Here is a 20,768-nt window from a genome sequence, read left to right on the forward strand (position 1 = left end):
AGAGATATCTGTTGTAAGTTGCCGAAAAGATGTTAATTTTATGCTCAAAATAGTTTTTTGACGATTTCTTCTTATTTAATTAACCAAATGTCTTAATGAAACTGGTTTTGAATGTTGAATAATTATGCTTTTATACAATCTTTTGGGTGATTAAATGGGGATATATTGTTCATAAATCAAGAAATATTGCTATATATTGATGCAAGGTGAAGGATGTTAATTTTATGCTCAAAATAGTTTTTTGACGATTTCTTCTTATTTAATTAACCAAATGTCTTAATGAAACCGGTTTTGAATGTTGCATAATTATGCTTTTATACAATCTTTTGGGTGATTAAATGGTGAGATATTGTTCTTAAATCAAGAAATATTTCTATATATTGATGCAAGGTGAAGATAACGAACAGTGATCAATCTCATAACTCCTACAAGCAATATAAAATAGATAGTTGGACAAACACGGACTCCTGGACACACCAGAGGTGGGATCAGGTGCCTAGGAGGAGTAAGCATCCCCTGTTGACCGGTCACACCCGCCGTGAGCCCCATATCCTGATCAGGCAAACGGAGCCATCCGCAGATATTGGTAAAAACACAAATTGCCAATCTGGTAATTCCAGTATTTGGGCATAGAATTGAAAAGCAGGGAAGGCATACTATAAAACCTGGTCTGGCCCCATTGTCCTGGCCTGGCCTCAAAATTGGCCTGGCCCCAATTTTGGCCTCTAATTATATTCCATACCAAATTTTGGCCTGGCCTCAAAAGTTGGCCTGGCCTCAAATTTGGCCTCTAAAAAATGTTTTGGCCTCAACCAAAAAAAATTTTTTTTATTCAAAATTTCGATTGAATTCATTGATTTATTATTGGTTTTAGTTTTTCAAAGTCATAGTACATAAATTATATGTTTCTGTTGTTTTGTAAATGTGCACTTTAAAATAATCATGAACTACCACCCATCTGATTGATTTTATCAAATATCTATTGATCAGTTTATTGATCAAATCTTTTCCCTTCATATCTGTATGTACTAAGAATACACCAAAAAATGTATATATAACTAATGAAAGATTGGCATAGTGATTTTTTTTCAGAATTATGATTAATTTCATTGATTTAGTTTTGTTTTTTCAAAATTGTTGAACATGAATGATATGTTTGTGTTATTTTGTGAATGTGCACATCAAAATAATCATGAACAACCACCAATCTGATTGATTTTATTGAAAATCTATTGATCAGTTGATTGATTAAATGATTTTTCCCTTCCTAACATATGTACTAGTACCCACCAAAAAAGTATACGGAAGTAATGAAATTATTGGCTTATTGATTTTTTTCACAATTATGATTGACTCCATTGTTTTATTATTGATTTTGATTTTTCAAAATTGTTGTACATAAATGATATGTTTGTGTTGTTTTGTAAATATGCACATTGAAAACTCTCATTTTACTAATGATCCACTTCACTTATTGATAATGAATTAAAAAAAACAAATTCACACTAGTTTAATGATGAATCATCACACTTCACACACTGCAATGTAGTGTACCGCCTTAATCACTCTCATTGATAAGAACAATGAGTTTGATATCTAGGTATAAAAATACTACCATAAATCATACAGATTGAAACTACAACTTTTGATGAATTAAGGATGTCCACATCTGTTTAAACTATTTGAAATAAACATGTAACACTAGTACTGCAGTGGGATATCAGATTATTTACAACATTAATTTAACAGAGTTCTACAGCACGGGTCTTGACAGGAAGTCAAAGTTGAGGTTAATCTATGGTATACAGGTTTGAAATGTCACACAGTTCTGCACAGAACGTTTATTTTCATTAGTTATCAGAATGAAAAGATGATTTTGATGACAGTCTAAAAACATTAAGAACAAAATTAAAGCTGCACTTTGTGAATTTGTAGATGCATAAACTTTTTTTCTCCATTATAAGACAATATTATGAGCATTACATGTATCTGCTATTTGCTTAGATATAGCTGCTGCAGTGATTAGATAGCGATACAAACGAATTTTTTGTTAACTAATGCAGGCTTTGATATAAAATAAGAAAAGGGCCGGTGGACAGATTGTAATTAGTTCTGTTTTACTGTTGCTTTATCACAAAACCAGAAAAAAATCACAATTTTGAAAATTCAGACAAACAATTTTGTATACCTTATTTAGTTTAGGCACAATCATAAGATCAGTTACTAATTAAAATATTTCTGTTGTATCAAACACACCCTATTTGCAAATGTTGGACTGCTCCATTGTTTCTGTACAATGGAATTTCCAACTTCAGCAAAAGTTTTCATCACCATCCTTTAATATGGTGATAGATATTCCCTTTACCCTGAGAGGGCAGGCCTTCAGAGCATGGGAACTTGTCACTTTTGCAATGCATATTGAAACTTAATTATGAAATCAAGAAAGAAATGTTTATAATACATCATATCCGTTTTAATCTACATTGTTCATTCTACGTAAAGTATAGAAGACTAAAATACAAATCTAAAATCCTTAAATCATTGGCTATTATCATTATGCTAGCAAACACTTCACTATGTTTATTTTGATTTTTTTTAAATGTCATTTATCATGCATTGGAAATTAAACAAGTAACACTAAATGCGTGCCACATGCTCTAGCTGTTCTGAATGTGCTCTGCTCATTATAATGACAACACAATTGTAACACTTTCATAATATGTAAATTGATATCAAATTGAATTCTATTGAATACAAAATATATCAATAAATCAATCATTTCAGCAGTATACTTTTTGGTGTACTAGTACATAAGTTAGGAAGGGAAAAGCAAATGATTTTGTCAATAAGCTAAACAATAGATAATCAATGAAATCAATCAGATTGGTAGTATTTCATGTTTATTCTAATGTACATATATCATTTTATTTCTACAACTTTGAAAAACTAACACCAATAATAAATCAATGAAATTAATCATAATTCTGAAACAAAATCAATATGCCAATTGTTTCATTAGTTGTGCAATCGGTTTTGTTGTGAAGGGAAAAGAAAATGATTTATTTAATACACTGATCAATAGATAATCAATAAAATCAATCAGATTGGTGTTAGTTCATGATTATTTCAAAGTGCACATTTACAAAACAACAGAAATGCATCATTTATGTGCTATGACTTTGAAAAACTAAAACCAATAATAAATCAATCAAAATTTTGAATAAAAAAAAAAAAATTTTGGTTGAGGCCAAACAATTTTTTAGAGGCCAAATTTGAGGCCAGGCCAACTTTTGAGGCCAGGCCAAAATTTGGGATGGAGCATAATTAGAGGCCAAAATTGGGGCCAGGCCAATTTTGAGGCCAGGCCAGGCCAATGGGGCCAGGCCAGGTTTTATAGTATGCCAGCAGGGAATACGTTATGTTATACATAAACGAAAAAATGGGTCGACAGTGATGACATGCAATTAAAAGATTTTATTAAACGCTGTCTCAGGTGTAGACGACAATGGGATGTTGTGGTAAGTCGATCTGTTTGCTGTTCCGACATTGTGACCTTTGTGTGACGCTCAAGGCCGTAACAGCAGTGATCCCCAGTCGTGCCATCAACTACCATGATAAGGTCTCGAGTTTCAGTAGAATATCGTATACCGAGGACAAATAAAATAAAACCTGCTTATCAGAAGAAAAATGTTATTTAGGTAGGTAACACAGCAAGATTGTGAACGAGTTTCTTCACTATTAACATACTAGAATGTTAAAACTTGGAGATTTACTTCATCAAGTGGACAAAACAAAATCTAGTTCTAGAGAATAAAACTAATCCATTCAACACTTCCCATCATAATTCTAGAAAGCTATTTTGATTTTTACTATTCCAATTAATCTTAAAACATTTTACAAAGCAAACCAAGGTTTTCAAAAGTCGACTGAAGCATACTTTATAGAAATATTGAAATGTATTTGATTTTACCTTTAGATTAAGTTTTGCAAGATAATGATTTTTTTTCCAAGTTTCACGGGCAATATCATATGCATTGCTAATAGATTCCCAGTCTATTTTCTATAACCAAAACAAAAAACTAATAATAAAAAAATGAACCAAAAAAAAAAAAAATTAAAATAATATTCCCCCCACATATAATGCAGACTCCTACACAAACTATTTCTACAATACAGTAGGCCAGTCTGAGTGGCCTTAATGCGACTGATAAATCTTTGTCGCGTATTTCAGATAGAAATATACAAACTATAATCATACATAACAGATTATGTTTACATGTTGTAGATAAACCTCTTTTGATTTTATATCGTAAAACGTTGTATTCTTTTTACCACGAATAGTATATTTATTCATGCTATAACCGCATGTGAACTGTCAGTGCCACACAATACCAAAACGTTTGTTGTGAATTAAGTTATGATTAGAAAAATACATATTATAATATTTATTCAGCCTTTGAATATGTTGTGAATGATGTCTTTACAAGTGTATAGCATGTACATTAAAATATCTGACAGTGACCTTGTACTATTCACAATGTATATGTAAAACTTATACGGTACCAATTTTGATGCACCAGATGCGCATTTCGACAAATAATGTCTCTTCAGTGATGCTCAACCGAAATCTTTGAAATCCGAAATAACTATGAAGTTTTAGAGCTAAATATAGCCAAAAACAGCGTGCCAAAAAAGTGGAGCCAAATTCGTCCAAGGATAAGAGCTATGCATGAGGGAGATAATCCTTAATTTTGAAATGAATTTCTAAATTTTATAACAGCAATTAAATATACATCCGTATTTTCAAGCTAGTAACGAAGTACTTAGCTACTGGGCTGTAGAGACCCTCGGGGACTAACAGTCCACCAGTATATAAAATTTCTAGTACATACCATGTACTTTATACATAAGATATTTCAAATACAACTGTGTATTTTGAATGTACGTCAAATATATATCCCATTTCATTCTCAATGGTCAAAGTTTTGTCCGTATGATAAACTATGAAAAATAATACGATTTGACAAATTATATATGAGTATTAAAGGAGTACTGGTCTACTCAAAGTAAGGAGAAAACGATGATTTTCTAGTGCATATTCATGAAAGGGTTACGTTTTCGGTGGTATTGCGTAAGCGCGCAAGAAAAATATTAGAAACTTCATAAGAATTACGGTATATAGTCGTATTGAATGGTGGTTTCATGTTTTAAATTAAAAAAAATATATTGCTCAAAGTGGTTCTCTCTACCCTGCTTTCTGTCTGACTCACAGGCACTCGACTTTTTTTTTTCCTGGTAAAAAAAGAAAACCAAGATGGCGGCGTTACATTCCTTGTGAATAATTTCTTTGTATGATATTTATAACGTCGAGTTCCTGTAGTCTGTCTGTATCGCTAAATGTGTCCTGTCGCTTTCACATTGCCTTGTGGTTATTTGCTTGCAACGTCATGTGATCATAAATATTTCGAAATGGGGCGTTTACTATCCGACTCGGGAGAATACATACATGTAGGAAATTAGCTTGATTACTTATTAATCCGATTGACTATATTTTGCTTAACGTCTCACTCGAGAATTTTTCACTCATATGGAGACGGCCATTGAGCAGTGAGGGTTCTTTAGCGTGCCACACCTACTGTGACACGGGTCATTCGTATTTAAGGTCATCTCCGAGGACCCGTGACATTCACACCTGATGCCGAGCGTTTGGCGATGGAACTGCCACTACCTGTTTAAACGACCTAGGTTTGTCGCGGCCGAGATTCGAACCCCCGGCCTTCCGCATGCGGGGCTAACGCTCTAACCTCTCGGCCACCGCGGCGGTGAGTACAATCGTATAAAGTGTGTAACTTAAATAGCTTGATATAAAATACATGCTTTTTATTCCCACGGTGATATCCAAAGACTGCTACAAGTCTCTGTCCCGCGTAGTACACCGTACACACTGTATATTTTTGATACTTATAACAAATTTGTACCATTTCACAAACTACTTGTAGGCCCTAAATTATAAATTAAGAATTTCACTACCCCTCCCCAAAAGAAACTGAGCATACATTTAGGAAAGAGTTCAAAAGTTCAAAACATTTATAGAGTCCACTTTTGTTTCAAAATAGATGATTTAAACAGCCTTAACTACTGAATCATTTTATCTCTTTTAATGTACTTATAAAGAGGTACAAGGACATACCATATTCAAAATTCAGAAGATACTGCTATCGTTAGACTAAGTATCGGAAGAAAAAAAGAAAAAAAACGGACACTAAATCTAAACAACGCCAGTAATAAGCAAGCAAACATGGTGCTGAATATCCCTGGTTTAGTGGCAGTCATCATCTTCTATATCGTCATCTTAGTCATCGGACTTTGGGCGGCCCGCCGGACTAAAGGCGAAACCAACAGCGAGAATGTCATGTTGGCCGGGCGGAACATTGGAACATTTGTCGGCGTATTCACCATGACAGGTTATTTAAAAAGAAAATCTAGTCTGCTGTTTCATTTAGGAATCAAATAATCATCATGATATAAGTTATTGATATTTGCTCCTGGGTATGAAGGTCCTAAGAAAATTTTGCAATGTATTTTAATTTATTGATCATATCTACATCGAATTACAAAACAGGAGAGAACTGTATGTATGATCCAAAGTGATATTATTAAGTTGACCTTTTTCGCAATTTTTAAAACATTTGCCGTTTGTTAAAATCGCCATGATTAAATATTCCAAATTTACAATGGAACAAGGTGAAATAGTCTAAATAAAATCTCTTTATGTCGCTTAGTTTACTTGTCAAGGAGCCGAAGATTTCTTTTTGACAAAGAGAGTAAAACATAAAACGACATTCCTTCATGATTGAAAATGTCGTTTTGTAAAAATAGTGACATTTTACTCTTAATATATTAATACTTTTCTATTCTATAAAACTTTTGAAGTCTTAGCCTCTATTATTAAATTATGAAATTAAAATGGTCGAATCTTAAAATTCAATGATTCGGGATGCGCGGGTTATATTCTGATAGATCTATGTGATAACCGGGATGTGCGGTTTATACTCTGATAGATTTATGTAATAACCGGGATGTGCGGGTTATATTCTGATAGATTAATGTAATAACCGGGATGTGCGGGTTATACTCTGATAGATCTATGTGATAACCGGGATGTGCGGGTTATATTCTGATAGATCTATGTGATAACCGGGATGTGCGGGTTATATTCTGATAGATCTATGTGATAACCGGGATGTGCGGGTTATACTCTGATAGATCTATGTGATAACCGGGATGTGCGGGTTATACTCTGATAGATCTATGTGATAACCGGGATGTGCGGGTTATACTCTGATAGATCTATGTGATAACCGGGATGTGCGGGTTATATACTGATAGATCTATGTAATAACCGGGATGTGCGGGTTATATTCTGATAGATCTATGTAATAACCGGGATGTGCGGGTTATATTCTGATAGATCTATGTAATAACCGGGATGTGCGGGTTATATACTGATAGATCTATGTGATAAACGGGATGTGCGGGTTATATTCTGATAGATCTATGTGATAACCGGGATTTGCGGGTTATATTCTGTTAGAAGACCTGCACAAGTGCTGCGCATAGCTCAGGGGCGTCCATCTACATGTATTCAGCGTTTTTAAAATATTGTTTACGCAATTATCGAACCTGAATCCATCTTTTTTTTATTTCATTAATTTGAATTAGAGACGGATATGTACATTACAATCGGGTTTTTTTCCAGCTACCTGGGTTGGAGGTGGATTTATTAATGGCACTGCAGAAACCGTGTACAGGGACGGCCTAGTGAATTGTCAGGCTCCACTAGGCTATTCTATTAGCCTTATTATTGGTGAGTAGCTAATAATGAAACAAATTCCATCAATTGATTGATTGAATATCGTTTTACGTCCCTCTCGAGAATATTTCACTCATATGGAGACGTCACCACTGCCGCGCCGGTGAAGGGCTGCAAAATTTAGGCCCATTTAGGCGCTTATGACCTTTGAGCAGGGAGGGATCTTTATCGTGCCACACCTGCTGTGACACGGGTCTCGGTTTTTGCGGTCTCATCCGAAGGACCGCCCCATTTAGTCGCCTCTTACAACAAGCAAGGGGGTACTGAGGACCTATTCTAACCCGGATTCCATCACAGGCAACATTTCATTTCTTAGGTATAAGCTAAAAACCACAGACCATTAAACCTTTTACCCGCCATTTTCTGCATAATTAATATTGGTGATTTAGAACTTTAGGCATGTGGTTTTATTTTTTCAATATTTCAAATCTAGTCATTTTAAACTTCGGTATTTAAATAAAACGTCGATTATTGGCTTATTATGTCTGGTCATTCTTTGACAGGGACACGCTATCAACATACTCCAAACTCTAATAGGAGATATCGCTATATGTAGGGACACACTATATAGTCAACATACTCCAAACTCTAATAGGAGATATCGCTATATGTAGGGACACACTATATAGTCAACATACTACAAACTCTAGTAGGCGATGCCGCTATTTATCCAACAAACACTAATAGACGACACCGATATTTATCTAACAAACTTTAATAGGCAACACCGCTATTTATCCAACAAACTTTAATTTAGACGACACCGCTATTTATACACCCAACTTTAATAGGCGACACTGCTATTTATACTACATACTCTAATAGGCGACACCACTATTTATACTACAAACTCTAATAGGCGATACCGCTATTTATCCAACAAACTTTAATAGGCGACACTGCTATTTATCCAACAAACTTTAATAGGCGACACTGCTATTTATTCAACAAACTCTAATAGGCGTTACTGCTATTTATGCAACAAACTCTAATAGGCAACACCGCTATTTATAGTACAAACTCTAATAGCCGTTATTGCTATTTATACTACATACTCTAATAGGCGACACCGCTATTTATTCAACAAACTCTAATAGGCGACACCGCTATTTATCCAACAAACTCTAATAGGCGATACCGCTATTTATATTACAAACTCTAACAGGCGATACCGTTATTTATACAACAAACTCTAACAGGCGACACCGCTATTTATCCTACAAACTTTAATAAGCGACACTGCTATTTATACTACATACTCTAATAGGCGACACTGTTATTCATACAACAAACCCTAGTAGGCGATACCGCTATTTATCCAACAAACTTTAATAGGTGACACTGCTATTTATTCTACAAACTCTAATAGGCTATACCGCTATTTATCCAACAAACTTTCATAGGCGACACCGCTATTTGTACTACAAACTCTAATAGGCGACACCGCTATTTGTACTACAAACTCTAATAGGCGATACCGTTATTATACAACAAACGTAGGACTACTATTCTATCGTGTTTTGGAAATCACTATAGTCCACTGTGTATTTACCTTGTAATGCATACCAGTCTCTTTAGTAAGGTATGTTTTTTATTTGTTAGGCGGCTTATTTTTTGCCCGCAAGATGCGTGAACAAGGTTACGTGACCATGTTGGACCCGTTCACACAGACCTACGGAGAGAGGATGGGAGGGCTGATCTACATACCGGCACTGCTGGGGGAGGTGTTCTGGTCTGGGGCCATACTCGCCGCTCTAGGTACGTCAGTGTCTGAATACAGTATGTACATGTATATAGGCATGATAGCAGAACACGTGGGACTGTGACACAAAACGCTTGCATTGTTCACACGCTCTTTTTGAATATTCAAGCACTTATTGATACAGGGGCATTAGCTGTCATTTTGTCACCAAAACTTGAATTCAATGAAAATTGCTCTATACTATATATTTCAGTAATAACTCCAGTAATTAATTATTTCAAACGGCCGAGTGGTTAGAGCATCGCGCTCAAGATCACACGGTATCTCATCTCTGGTCGGCGAGGGTTCGAATCCCGCTCGCGCCGGTAAGTGAGAAAGTTTACCAGATTACTTTCGGAAGGTCGGTGGTCTCTTCCCAGGTACATTGTTTGTATCTGGGTTCTCTTTTCCACCAATGATTGTTGAGTGTGGCGGAAAACAGCAAACCAATCAATCAATCTTTTACACTAAAAGTGGTTATATAATCGTATCTAGTTTGATTAGGTTTCTCTTGTTTTTGTACAAAATAAATCTTTTATTAGGCATATATATTCATATGCCATTGAGAGAAAAAGGTTGCTATCTCTTTCACAGCTAATGCCCTTTTAATTAATCATATAGACCAAGTTTCACAAATATTAGATTGTCTCCAATTGATAACATTGAGAGGAAATCAATAGCCAATATAAAAAAGCCTAACGTTTGTGCTACTAGGTCCAGCTGATTATATTTTCAGGGAGTACACTTCGAGTAATTATAGGACTCTCCCATGAAGTGTCCATTATATCTTCGGCTTGTGTCGCCGTCTTCTACACTCTGTTTGGGGGACTCTACTCCGTGGCTTACACTGATGTTGTCCAAATCATCTGTATTTTTGTTGGCTTGGTAAGGCTAATCAATTTCTTTTAAGATTAAGGATTTTTAGATTTACTTCATCATTCGATTAAAGTATCAACACGGTTGGGAACTGCTAATTTATCAAGAAAATACAATTTTTTTAAATAAAAGATTTAATACCGAATAGCGGGTTTTTTTTTCCGCGGAGTGATAAATTTGGCTTATGTTAGCGGTTAGGTAGCTTTCCGCCAAAATTTTACTCGCGAAATATGCACCCAATTGCGACTTAAGTATTTGCAAGAGAGATAATATATTCAGCTAAAATTATTAGCATACCTTTGACTCAAAGGGATTTTCTGGAATGTGCCTAATCACATGAAATACGCTAAATATAGCTATTTTAGATCCGAACGATCAACTTCACATCATTCGTAGTCTCAAGGTTTATCCATACTAGCCCGTAAAATACAGGATGGCACCTCGTCCCACTTTTCCTGTAGACATAAAAATAGAACATGACGCGCCACCTAGCGAGCGTGGTTGATGCTACTTTGAGGCAGCAAATCGCCAAATTTTAGACCCGCTGAAAAAAAAACGTTATACGGTACAATTACATGTACAATGTACTTATATGAATGTGATTGATATACTTGTAGTGGCTTTGTGTTCCATTTGCCATGACCAACGAATTGGTAGAAAACATTTCCGTCAATTCATCTACTGAGTGGATTAATGGGGTGGACAGAGAGGGAGTTGGGGTATATATAGACTCATTTCTTATGCTAGCCTTTGGAGGAATCCCATGGCAGGTTTATTTCCAGCGAGTTTTGTCCGCAAAAACAGTCAAAGCAGCACAACAACTGTCATTTCTTGGTGCAGCAGGATGCATCATCATGTCGGTTCCTTCGATTCTGATTGGCGCCATTGCAGTCAACGCAGGTAAAACAAGCAGGCCCTGGTATCGTCGATCTCATCAGCAAAAATTCTTCTCTACTACGTATCTGACCATGTTATACATTTTTTTCAGTCAACATATTCAAGCTCTGCATTTTTTACATTTCCAGACTGGAATCGCACGGCCTTTGTGACAAAAGACAATTTCAATGCTTCTGAGATTTCCAGTAGATCGTCCGATATTTTACCCTTAGTTCTGCAATACCTCACTCCAGAATGGGTATCTTTCTTTGGATTAGGCGCGGTGTCTGCTGCAGTAATGTCGTCTGCTGATTCCTCCATCTTATCCGCCAGTTGTATGTTTGCCAGAAATATCTACAAAATGATAATTCGGCAAAAGGTATAGTTCAAATACTGATCGAGAGGAAATATTGTGACAGTCGAGCACGTGGCTCGAGGGTTAGAACTGCATTATCAGCTATGCATAGGGAGACGCTCTGTGTGTTGAAGTCTGTAGTCATGGAAGGCAAAACATGCATAGGTCTAAATTTACTGCACCTGCAGTAGGTCGCAAGAAAATGTGACAAAAACAACACTCAGTCTTTACAAAGGCAACAAAATAGAAATAGGCCTACTGGGTTCTTTTATACAGCACTTAACTATTAACAGTTCGCAGGCTAGTGATATTAACATTCTACCACCAACAAAACTGAAAAAAAATTAGGGTAGCGATACCAATACCATAAATAGATATACACAGGGTAGTGATTCCAGCACACCACCCAAAACTCATTTACGCAAGGTATAGTCTCGCTTTCCCCAGACTCTCGCTCTCGAGACTTTGCACAATTAAAAAGTCTGGTAAGATTCCCATTTTATTTTTGTGATTTCAAATGAGACTTACCGAGAACTCGATATTGTTACTGATTAACTGATAGAGAAATGTGGAGGAACTGAAGTTCAAAGCAACTGTCAAATTCGTTTGTTTACGAAGGCGAAATTTAAATTTTCAACTGAAAGACCTTCATTTATCAATACTAAAATACATTATGGTTCAGCACACAAATTATCTCAGCTTTGTAACGCACAAAAAAAATAAAACAAACATTATTTTTATCAGGAGTATCCATTGTCATTGTTTTGGTTTAACTTCCTCTACATGTCACAGAATTAAAATAGGAATCGTACCAGACTCACGCTCGTACAAAGTCTCGAGAGCGAGAGTCTGAAGAAAGCGAGACTTCGCAAAGTATCGATACCGACATGTATCTCAAATCCATTTACATAGAGCGGTTGCATATATTTCGAATGAAAGAGACGTCACGCACAGTTTCGATAGAATGAACTCCACAAGAGTCCCTTCAATGATTACTAGATGTCGTCTTCCGTAAGCAAAATTCATCACCTCCGAAGCCATAACGTTTCCACCGTGCGGCTGACGGCACTGAATATCCTGGGAACTGGCACGCCTTGGTACACCCTCAGAGATATTAACATGTAACTTAGATTCGTCCACACAGAACAGCAGACCAAACCGCAGATGTCTCCTGCACTAAGCTAATTGAGCTATGTAATGACGTTCGAGCAAAACAGGCAGATTAGTGGGACTTTCCTGACAGACATTAGGTTCCTGAAGTCTGTTCCTTACTTAATAGAGTTTTCCACTGAGATTTAGAACTGGTAGAAATCTACAGTAGATTGAAAAGCAATAAAAAAGATAAAATGTTCACCCACACACGCATGCACACGCACACACTGGTGGAAAACTTTTATCAGTGATTTTATTTAGCTTTCATTCAATTTTCAATTGCTAGTAAATTGGAAGTAATTTTTACTTACCCAATTATGCCCCCTGTCCAAGTTCTTCGAGTATGAAAATTGTTCCTTGAAAATCTTACATATACATAAAATTGTTGCTGTTGATAATTTAATCTAATTAAAATTAGATCCTTTCATATGCTCACGTGTATTGTTATACAGGCGTGTGTTACGACACGTAAGCTGATCAAAAGATCTAATTTTGATTCGATTGGGTTTGATTGAAAAATATGACAACACAATCAACTGTGTTATATTTCCCGCGTTAAATGAATAGGCGGATCAAATGTCTAAAGTCGTGTTGCAGAAACAATATGTTTTACAGTGTGACCGTTAAGACGAGCAAAGCCCTTATATTATAATGAAAGCGTTAATTCTGTTTTGGTTATTTTACAGGCTTCAGAGAAAGAAGTGATCTGGGTGATGCGGATTGCAATATTTGGCGTTGGGGCCTTGGCAACAGAAATGGCGCTTAGTGTAGATTCCATCTATGTCCTATGGTATCTTTGTTCCGACCTCGTATACGTGGTGTTATTTCCCCAACTTGTTTGTGTGATCTATCTAAAGAAGTCTAATACATACGGCTCACTTCTGGGATACGTTGTCGGTATGTTTTTCAGGATTGCTGGCGGCGAGCCAACACTGGGTATTGATGCCGTCATTAAATATCCCTACTATTCTGAGGAGCGGGGCCAAATGTTCCCATTCAAGACCCTCTGCATGCTGATGTCGTTAACAACAATTATTTCCGTTTCCTGTTTGACCAACTTTTTGTTTAAAAGGAAAATCGTTCATCCTCGTTTTGATATATTCAAATGTGGGATTACAGAAGAATGCAAGGACAAAAAATTGGAAAAAGACACAGTGACATCTATTGAGATATTTGCAATACAGAAGTCAGAGCTTGTAAAGTCCACAGAGGAAATGAAAACAAAGCAATAGATTTTGGTCTAACCTTTATATTACATGTACAAAGTATACTGTAAAAGTGTTTATTTAGGCTTGGGGTTACTTACGTGTTTTTCCACGTCCAACATTACCCGGGGGTGGGGGATACGCGGTAACTGAATATAATATATATTATATCAAGTATTATAACTATATGCGTGGGGAAAATTTACGCGTTTATAACGTGACCGCGTAATTAGTGTAGATTAGTGTAGATTCCCCCCACGCGTAAATAACCACTTTTACATAGTACTAATAATGAATAGCAGAAAACTCAGGTCCTTTACTATTTGTGTTGTAGGTAGCTATCAATCAAGAATATGAGTACACGTCTGTACTCTTTTAAGATCAAGCTTAAGTGGGCTACCCCGAAAGTGAGAATTTACTACGTGTACATGCGTATACTCGAATAGATTTTATTGTATATGTGGACTTGATTGAAATTGCTAACCAGATGTACATACCAGTATGATATGCATGTAAATTACTGTACTAGAAACAAACATAACAGAGAATTAAATGCTTTCATTTTGATTGTTGTCTCCAATCTATGGCTGTGTAAAGCACGACCTCATCAATGTTTCTAATGTAGTTTCAAATATTGGGAGGCGGGAAGTTGTTTGTATTAAGTCGTATATTGAAATAGCGAGGAGCCAAAGGCGCTAGTAAATGATGCGTATTTTCCTTGGCCTAACTAAAGAGAGATAACTCCTCTTACTCCTGGCATGAAACCGTAAGAAGCGGCCCACACAAATACACATACGTAAAACACACTGGTATAGTTCTTTAAGATAATTTTCACCTCATAATATTTAGCCAGTATGCTATATCATATCTTCTCAATCTTGTCGCAAAGAAAGCAAATATAAAAACAAAATGGCAAATATCGGTGTATTTAATCAAGAATAACAATACCAAAGTTCCCAAGAAATAAATGCTTGGATCTCCATAGATTAGAGGGCATGCCAAACGTATCTGTTAAGGCTGTCTAAAATTAATTCTACGTTTAACATCACCCGCGGGCGTAGGTTTCGGCGAAATTGCCGTTTTGAAAAAACAAACAAATCCGGATTTGAAGTAGTCGTTCAGGTTTGGTTTTTCATTTCTCGACTTAATTCTACATCCCGCGTAAGAGGAAAACGCACTGAAAGTCCTTACATGAAGAAAATGGGAGTATATGCCACTATTAAAGTAAAGAAAACGTACAAAGATGGTTTGAACCGAACTAATCTCAGCGAGATTCGTCGAGGCTGGATATTTGGACTGACGCCTCTTCCGAATGTCAGACCAGTGTCACACAAAGTGATTCGGGAAATCTTGCCTGAACTTCAGCCGCTTTTTGCGATTAAAATGGGTTAAACTGAATTCCTTGACCGCTTCAACTTTTCGCCTTAGACATCCTATTAACTCCCTATCACAATGAAACATGCATTTCTTACCTTTACATGGTGTAAATCCCACAGTAGATAAAACATGGCTATTTTCGAAGCCGTTTCAAACGGCCACCATTTCATATTTACCTTCTCAACACTGAAGATTTAATGACAGTTTGTACGACGATTGGAAATACAGAACTTACTGAATGATAATTACTTTGTACAAAGCATTTAATCATAAAAATTAAAAGCACTAAAAAGAAAACTGATTATTTAATCAATTTTAAATTTTATTTGAAGGCGACCTGAACTATCGGAACCATGCCTTGTATTTGTAGAAGTGAAGGTACAATCCTGATCTTTTAGTTGTGGTACACCAAATTAACATCTTCCTTTCAAAACTGATTAATAGTACATATAAAATTGTATAACAACAAGAAAACAAAAATCAACACAAATCAAACTAAAGCATATTTTAAACTTTAAGATGTGTCATTATAAAAATGTATTAAAATTGTCATCATAATTTTAATTGTAACTGTGTGTCACGTGTTTAGCAACTATTTCCACAAAAGGAAAAGTTTTCCTTTAGTTTGCTATATTTGTGGTGATGAAAATCTATTGAATGTACCACCTGATATTATCGCAAGCCACTCCTCTGCTCACCCAATCTGCATGGTATGTTCACAGAAGGGATACAAACCAAGATTATGGGGAAAATCTTTGTTGGGAAAACGCAAAAATTGACTTGGGCTTGAAAATAAAATCCTACAATGTGTTTAATTTGATGTATTACTTTTTTGGTCTCTAAATTTGGTGATTTTAATTGACTTGGACTTAAATATAAAAGATTTTGGGGTCACTGAATAGGTGATTTTCAATAAATATACATTTGTTGAAAATTTTTGTTTGTTTATTTTTTTCCTTCCTCCCTCGTAGGTTTTGAAGTTTTGAGGTGACGTTAAACGTAGAATTAATTTTGAACAGCCTAAAGTACGAAACAACATTTCAGTCAACAGAAGTACAATTATGAATTAAAAGAAACTATTTCTACTTCAATTTAAGTTATTATAACATTTTTGCATAAACAAACGTTTTGTTTTAAAGAGCAAATTCGAACAACACCCGATACCTATAAGTGTCGGATACACGATTGATTGATTGATGTTTTCCGCCACACTCAACAATTTTTCAGTTATTTGGTGGCGCCCAGTTTTTAGCTCACCTGAGCTGAAAGCTCAAGTGAGCTATTCTGATCGCCTATTGTCCGTCGTCTGTCTAAACGTTTTACATTTTCGACTTCTTATCCAGAACCACTGGACCAATTTCAACCAAACTTGGCCAAAAGCATCCTTGGGTGAATGTCTTTCAAGTTTGTTCAAATGAAGGGCCATGTCCCTTTCAAAGATGCAAAAACAGGGTGGGGTCATTTAAAAATCTTCTCGAGAACCACTGGGGCAGAAGAGCTAAAAGTTTCATGAAAGCTTCCAGACATAGTGCAGATTCAAGTTTGTTAAAATCATGGCCCCCGGGGGTGGGATGGGGCCACAATAGGGGATCAAAGTTTTACATACAAATATATAGGAAAAATCTTCTTGAAAACCACTGAGCCAGAATAGCTGAGATTTATATGACAGCTTCCTGATATAGTGCAGATTGAAGTTTGTTAAAGCCATGGCCCCTGGGGGTTGGATGGGGACACAAAGGGGATCAAAGTTTTACATACAAATATATAGGGAGAATCTTTAAAAATCTTCTTCTCAAAAACCACTGAGCCAGAAAAGCTGAGATTTACATGAAAGTTTCTGATATAGTGCAGATTCAAGTTTGTTAAAATCATGGCCCCCGTGGGTTGGATGGGGCAACAATAGGGGATCAAAGTTTTACATACAAATATATAGGAAAATTTTTCTCAAGAACCACTTAGGCCGAAAAGCTGATATTTACATGAAAGCTTCCTGACATAATGCAGATTCAAGTTTGTTTAAATCATGGCCCCCTGGGGTAGGATGGGGCCACAAAGGGGGATCAAAGTTTTACATACAAATATATAGGAAAAATCTTTTAAAATCCTCTTCTCAAGAACCATTGGGTCAAAGAAGTTGACATTTACATGAAAGCTTTCTGACACAGTGTGAATTCAAGTTTGCAAAAATCATGGCCTCCAGGGGTAGGTTGGGGCCATAATAGGGACTAAGGTTTACATATATATGGAAAGTCTTCAGATATGGGCCAAGGTGATTCAGGTGAGCGATGTGGCCCATGGGCCTCTTGTTATTTGTGGAAGAGAGAACCCAGATACAATGTACCTGGGAAGAGACCACCGACCTTCCGAAAGTAAACTGGGAAACTTTCTCACTTACCGGCGCGAGCGGGGGATTCGAACCCGCGCCGACCAGAGGTGATCAGATACACAAAGTGGATGCATTGCCAAATACAACAATGATATGAAGCATTAAAGTGACCAACGACAAGAACAATTAGATAAATCGAAGGGACGTGTACTTTCCTCAGGACAATTTAAAGTTTTACTTTTATGTAAAGGTAACGAACAGTCACGCAAATTCCATAAAGAATATACAAATAGATTGAAAAGGGCAAACATGGACCCCTGGAAACACTAGAGATGGGATTAGGTACCTAGGAGGAGTAAGCATCCGCTGTCAGCCGGTCATATAAGATAAGTCGTACGTTAAATTATATTACATTTAGCACTGAAAAAATCAATTTACAGCGAGTCAACCAATAAGGGACTAATATGGATGACTGTTTGAGAAGACACGATTACGAGAAAGAACCCTAAATGATGCAATAATGGTACGAATTTAAAATTCGAGGTCAGTCTCAATTGCATACTTTATGGGATTTGTGCGATTATCATTGTTCGTTACCTTCACTCTTTCGTGTATTTTTTATGAGGAAGGGACACGTTGTCCCTAAGATTCATCTAATAGTTCGTGTCGTTGATCATTTTAGTGCATTATATAATTTTTGTATATGACACTTATAGGTGTCGGCTGTTGTGACTGTATCATTTTAAGGTTACAGGGGACAGTTTCGCACTATAGACCGTGATCAACGTAAAAAAAACCAAAAGAAATACCCCTAAATTTGGAGTGATATCATGTGCGGTAAAATGATTACAGGATACATATCAAGTGCTTAAAGAAAAAGTTGATATGCAACATGTAGGTGTCACTATGATTCCGGGCATGTAGATGGGTGTAAATATGAAACTAAGACACGTGGCCAGTTGCTGAAGAAATTCAGGTGAAAACATGCATGGTCCAGCAAAAGGTCTGTAACTGAGAGGGAATGTGGATGGCCCCCAAATAAAAGGTAGATTTTCAAGAAGAGCAGACAGAGTCCTTGATTGCGCATTGTCTAACTCCCCTCACAGAGTACTCTGATAGGGTTTGGGTGGTGCGGATTTATCCCAAATGAGAGAAAATAAAAGTGAGAAAGGGGCACCTGTCAGGAGCATGTTTTGTGCACCAGTATGTATGAATTACCGTATATGTGATTTAGGGCATAATTTATCAACTTCACCAATATGAAATACAAGTATTGACATAAAAGGGAAATATGATATTTCATTAGTCTGTCATAATCTGATATTTATCCCTACCCAAAGGCAATTGTATTGGTCGTTCGCAGAGGTAAAAACAAACCATTTGGTATAAATTTCTACTCTGCATTCTAATATATTCATACAGTACGGCCATCGCGGAACCCGTATTAGACCGTGCTCCCCCCCGCGGTATGTTAATCGTTCCCGCGCTATCCCTCCGCGGGATTTCATCGCGGGGCAGATTTACACCGCCGCGGTGTGAAGTACCGTTATTTACCTGTTAGGACAAACTAACCGTACGATAGCTATTTCATTCGTCGGCAAAAAATGAGTACGGCTTGCTTATGGACAGCTATCTCGTATTACATACCGGTATATTAAATAAATCATTTTAGAAAAATGAAAAATAAAATCAGGGACCTACTAAAACCAGATATACTTAGGATTTAGCATATTTAATACACCTCCAATTGTTTTATTCTAAAAAAAAAAAAAAAAAAAAAAAAAACAAAAAAAAAAACCAGCATTTAATTTTGTTTTTTAATAGTATTTTTATGCTACAATTAATGATAAGGATTAGGAGCTGTGTCCTAATATTTTTTACAGTGAAAAAATAATACAAATAGATCTACAAATGACCGTATACGAGTGCAAGATTAATATGTTCTGTCTGTTTTAATGGTGTTTGTGTAGATTTCGAAAATTGGTTCAATAATTTATTAGTAACAAAATATTATTTTAATAACAAAATGTAAATTTTATATTATGCTAAAAGAAAGATTTTTGTTTTCTCATTTCAATCGAACATCCTTTATATGTACACCTGATGGGTCCCTGCTGCACGTGTTCTTAAAACAAAACACGGGGGAGAAGACCCTGTGTGTATATGTTCAACGCGTCGAATACAGGATGTCAAAATGGTAATGTCTCTACTCCAGGGTATGCGATCTGCTTACAATTACCTACATGTATACCCAACACATTTTACCAGTAATTAAACTAGGTTTTTAATTCCATCGTCAAGTGCTGATTTCCTCGCTTACAACTTACTTATTCCTTTTATTACGGTACATATGAATGTCAGTATCATCAAAATTACTCTCTAATTGCATGTTAGATCAAAATTTAATATACGCTGTAGAGGAAGGCCACACATATACGACAGGGGTGGCGTATACTCCAAAACTGTGTTTTACTTGTTACCTACTTTTTGGTATTATATTACCTCCTTTAAAATATGCATTGCGGTTTTTTTCTCCTCTCTCTCAGATGTCCAAAGCCCCAGAAATGTAATTAAAATTTGAGAATTTGGATCCAATTAATATTTTATTTTAATTAGATTGATGCTTTATTTGTATTGATTACCAAGCGGTGTTTGTGTGGCTAGTCTAATGTTGTCTTAGCAGTTTCACGGGTAGAGCGTGTGCTGATCGAGGTCTGGGACGTTGAAGCAGACAGGAAGTGTTATGTAACAGATATACGTTCTCTACACAATGAAACCTGTTAAGTAAGGACGTCTTCACAATGTCTAGAAGAGAAAATGTACTGTGTTAGGTATAGCTATAGGGACACCTATATAATACTCTTTCGAATTGGGGAAAAATGGTTTGGAGAGAATATTAATTAGAACATATCCTCACACCACTTGTCCCCTCTAATCTAACATTTTGTATCTACATCTTTCGTATGCTACGGGTGACCCAATTAATA

General features: G+C 36.2%; 1 protein-coding gene across 1 annotated transcript; it reads left to right on the forward strand.

Moving 5' to 3' along the window:
* Positions 1–6,197: 6,197 nt before the first annotated feature.
* On the forward strand, positions 6,198–14,645 carry LOC125671925 (high-affinity choline transporter 1-like). The gene is made up of 7 exons (XM_048907911.2): positions 6,198–6,464; positions 7,760–7,867; positions 9,476–9,631; positions 10,351–10,499; positions 11,108–11,390; positions 11,516–11,745; positions 13,560–14,645. The coding sequence occupies exons 1-7, from the start codon at positions 6,299–6,301 to the stop codon at positions 14,103–14,105; spliced, it is 1,638 nt and encodes a 545-aa protein (XP_048763868.2). The 5' UTR covers positions 6,198–6,298; the 3' UTR covers positions 14,106–14,645.
* The last annotated feature ends 6,123 nt before the right edge of the window (positions 14,646–20,768 follow it).

Source organism: Ostrea edulis, chromosome 4, assembly GCF_947568905.1.
Source record: "Ostrea edulis chromosome 4, xbOstEdul1.1, whole genome shotgun sequence".
Lineage (NCBI taxonomy): Eukaryota > Metazoa > Mollusca > Bivalvia > Ostreida > Ostreidae > Ostrea > Ostrea edulis.